This window comes from Drosophila innubila (assembly GCF_004354385.1).
Source record: "Drosophila innubila isolate TH190305 chromosome 3L unlocalized genomic scaffold, UK_Dinn_1.0 0_D_3L, whole genome shotgun sequence".
In the NCBI taxonomy this organism is placed as follows: domain Eukaryota; kingdom Metazoa; phylum Arthropoda; class Insecta; order Diptera; family Drosophilidae; genus Drosophila; species Drosophila innubila.
The window spans coordinates 12,974,732-12,978,979 of record NW_022995376.1 but is presented as its reverse complement, the minus strand read 5'-3'; the positions used below and the strand labels follow the sequence as shown (position 1 = coordinate 12,978,979).

The 4,248-nt window shown below is 39.1% G+C and overlaps 1 protein-coding gene across 1 annotated transcript; it reads left to right on the top strand.

The window, feature by feature from the left end:
• Positions 1–1,752: 1,752 nt before the first annotated feature.
• Positions 1,753–3,435, top strand: LOC117787396 (glucose-6-phosphate 1-dehydrogenase). Its single transcript, XM_034625904.1, has one exon. The coding sequence runs from the start codon at positions 1,768–1,770 to the stop codon at positions 3,343–3,345; it is 1,578 nt and encodes a 525-aa protein (XP_034481795.1). The 5' UTR covers positions 1,753–1,767; the 3' UTR covers positions 3,346–3,435.
• The last annotated feature ends 813 nt before the right edge of the window (positions 3,436–4,248 follow it).

Below are 4,248 nucleotides of genomic sequence, written 5' to 3'. Positions count from 1 at the left end.
CAAAACAAAGCAAAACACACGCCAGTGAATTAGACGAGATTTTCTGCGTGTGGCACGAGTTGCAGATTCTTGTTGTTGTGGTTGCTGTTGTTGTTGTTTACTTCTCTTACGGATTTTTTTTTATTTTCTTCCGACAGTTAATAAAAGAAAAGGTCGCCAGGTCGTCTAAGCTGTCAAATCCTTTGTGAGAGTCCTCTACTTACTTCCAGCATAACATCAGTTTATTTATAGCCCAAGCCTTTCTAAAACTTATCCTGTCAGCCCGTAGAAAAGTTAGCCTACTTTAGCTCTTATACAAAAGTCTCAAAAAAATGTACAGTTTATATTTAAGAATTATGTGGGGATTATTATCATATCATTATCGATTGCTGAGCTGTTTAACTCTTTAATTCTTTCGAGCTTGAAAATTATATCGCGTGTTTTTAACAGTACCATGTTCAATAACTGAGAATCATGTTCATTGTATCCTTGCCTTTTATTATGTATTAATCTTGCTATTTGTTATTTTGTTATTTAAAAGTCTATTGTAAGCTTACATTTGACTAAACCAAAATGTTTCCCAACATGTATATTAGTGAAGTGTAAAATGCTTTTTATTTTTGACATATTGCATTTTATAGATTGCCGCTGGCTTAAAGGAAATTTAATTTTCAATGGTAATTACGAAAGGCGGCAAAGAGCGAGTTCTCTTGCATGTGGCAGGACACTGGCCCAGGATGCGGATGCACTTATGTATGTTAGGTGTTACAATGCCTTTTTTTTCTGATTGAACACAAATTGCCATAGACATGAACGTGGCCAAATGCTCATCACGTGAGTACGTTGCATTTTGATGCCAGCACATGAGCGAGAGTGAGAAAAAGAAAGAAGAAGAGGAGCAGGAACAGGAGCAGGACGTGTATGCAGTATTAGCTGCACTCCCAATATGTGCACAAAGAAAATGGCAATGCAGCAGAGTCATCATCATTATCATTATCATCAGCATCTTCATTATTAATGCGCTTGTCGGGTTTCCACTGCACTTCAATAGGAGCTTAGGGCATTTGTAATGATTGAATTTGAATTGCAGTCTGCAGCAGGAGGAAAAGAAGCAAGTTTGGGAGGGGAAACTAGAACAGCTGGAAAATCTCCTATGTGTTTATGTGCAAATAGCAGCTTTGCTTTTGCTTTTGCTTTTCAAACTCATCTTCTCACTTCCTGCTGCAATCTCATCCCTTTGCCCTCATTTTACATTTGATATCTTCGTGCAACTGTAAGACTCTTCCTTGCCTCTGTGTGCAACTGTTTGTCTGCTTATTTCCGCGCCGCCTGCAGCGCCATATCCTTTGAAAGCTGGCTTTGGGCTACGAGCATGTCTTTTGCTCCTTCCTTGCAGCGCATCACACAAGTCGCAAAAAAGGAATGAAAAGAGTAGAGGTTGACCCTTTGACAAATAGCTTTAAGAGCTGAAAAATAAACAATTAATGTGGCTTTAATCGTGCCAACTGTGTTAACTTAATCCAATTTTAGTGATTACAAATTATAATAACTCTCATTTTAAACTTTTTTGAAAGTTTTATTTTAAAATAATATTAGGAAATCAAAAGTAGATGATTAAATTTGGCCTTTGGCATTCAATAGTTGTGATAAGTTAATTCCCTCAACCGCACTTAATTTACTTAAAGTTTATCTTGCTTTGATTAAAGTTTCAAAATTTAGTATATATTTGTTTCTTTTAGTAAAACCCAAAATTTTGACTCCAGAAATAAAAAGAATTGTGCTTTAAAAATGCTGCCGATCGATCCAACCAATGAGACCGCCTTCTCGTTTGTTGTATTTGGCGCGTCTGGTCGTTTGGCGCTAAGCAAAATCTTTCCGGCACTCTGGCAACTCTATCGCGATAATCGATTGCCACAAGGGACTAAAATTTTTACCTTTTGTAGAACTAAATTGGAAGTGGCCAAGTATCGTCTTAAATGTGTGCCATATATGAATTTGGACAGGGATCGTGATCCCGTGAAGTACAATAGCTTTTGGACAAATGTACACTGTTGCCAGGGATCCTACGATAATCCCCAGGATTTTGTAGATCTTAAGGAATCGATGGTTCGACAGGAGATTAAGCATAACATGACCTTGGCCAATCGTATATTCTACCTTGCAGTGCCGCCGGTGGTATTTGATAATGTTACCTTGAATATCAGTCGGAAATGCTTATCGATTACGGGCTGGAATCGGGTGATAGTCGAGAAACCCTTTGCCAGAAATGAGCTGACGTACAAACCTTATCAGACACAACTGTGTCAGACGTTCAAGGAGTCACAGATCTATATGATAGATCATTATTTGAGCAAAAGGATCATACAAAATTTCTTTGTCTTGCGTTTTACGAATCTGATTTGGTCGGAAACCTGGAACAGCAAGCACATTGCAGCGATCATGATCAGTATCAAGTGTGAGAAACCCGTGCAGGCTCGTGCCGATTACTTCAATCAATTTGGCATCATACGGGATGTGATGACCAATGACATGATGCAGATACTCACAATGCTTACCATAGAACAGCCCTACTCCAACTTTGTTGAAGATATGAGAGATGAAAAAATGAAGGTCCTTAAGCAGACTCTTACGCTCGATATGAGTGATCTTGTATTGGGACAATACTGCAACAATGGCATGGAGACGGATCCCACCAAGGTGGGCTATACCCAGCACTCCTATATACCCAAGGACTCCCTGACGCCCACCTTTGCCATGGCCGTGCTGAGAATCAATAACAAACGCTGGACAGGTGTTCCGTTCATATTGCGGGTGGGCAAGGCCCTCAATGAAAGCAAGACGGAAGTCCGAGTTCAGTACAAATCCATGGACTGTGATCGCAGTCACAAAAGTAAGAGTATACCCAATGAACTGGTATTGCGTTTATCTCTACGAGAGGAGCTCTTCATGCGCATGATGCTCAAGCAACCCGGTCAGGATGACCTCTGTCTGCGCCAAACGGAGCTGAACTTAATGCTGCGGGAAAGAAGTCCGGTTATTGACAATTACCAGAGTTTACTTCTCGATATTTTTGCTGGCAATCAAATGCTTTTCATGCGCACCGATGAACAGTGTGAAATTTGGCGTATTTTCTCGCCAGCTCTTTCCTACATCGATGTGGAGCGCCCAAAGCCCATACTCTATGATTTTGGCTCAAGAGGCCCCATGGCTGCATACGAGATGGCAGCTAGAAATGGATTTAAATTCTATCAATCAGACGACTTTCATGCAAATCTGAGCCCCACCAACGATATAAACGACACCCCAAGTCGAACACAACAGGCAACACCAACCTGGATGTTGGCCAAGACAAAGAGTACAGAGTAGAATTTGAGTTTTAAGTTGTAGTTGTGCAATGTGTCATAAATTAGTTCATGACTACGAAATTTAATAAGCAGCAAACCAAAAGTTTTTTAATTAACCAAGTGCAGATAGTTGGCAAGAAGCAGCTTCAGCTTCCGGTTCAGCTTCCCCTGCAACCCGACTTGATCTTACGACTCACAAACTTATCAACAATTCTTGTTGTTTGCTTTTCGAAAGGTATAAATAACACGCATGATTTGGCCATTGTCCTCTGCCTGACTTTTAATATAAATAACAAAAGTGAAAACAATTTGAAGAGGAACTTTAGATGCCCTTTGATAAGAACAGATATTTGATTAATTATAACGAAAATTAAATGGGCTGGTAGAATAAGTAGTGGTAGAATGTGGGAACCAAATGGAGGAACGGAAAATATTTTGAACCGTATACGCGATATTCTAATCTAATATAATCTCCCTAAAAATCTAGCAAAATGATGTATATAGTCACGCGACCCCATGAATCTATTTTATAGTATTAAAGAGTATTCAAAATAAATTTTCCTAGTCAGGAGCCAGCAAGTCGAATAGCTGGTAAAAGTTTCCAATAAGTGAAAAGCAGTTGATGAAAAAAAGTGGGGTGAAAAGCCCGAAGAAGAAGAAGCGTGTGGCAAGGCAAAGCCAAAAAAGTTACTTTGATTTCGCAACTTTGCTTGAACTTATATTGCTCAGTCGCTAGCTTTTAGCTTATTTCTTTTACTATATTTTTTTTCATAGTATTTATTTACTTCTAAAGTTTGTTGTGGTCATTTTATTTTGTTGATAATGATGCCCAGTTATCGGGTGCATTGATTCAGCTGTGAATATATATAGATTCTCGAGATGTCTAGCATAGCAATTGAGCTGACGGATTTCAGACTTAACATTT

Coding starts and splice junctions, on each gene's coding strand:
- LOC117787396 (XM_034625904.1), top strand. CDS start 1,768: ATGCTGCCGATCGATCCAACCAATGAGACCGCCTTCTCGTTTGTTGTA.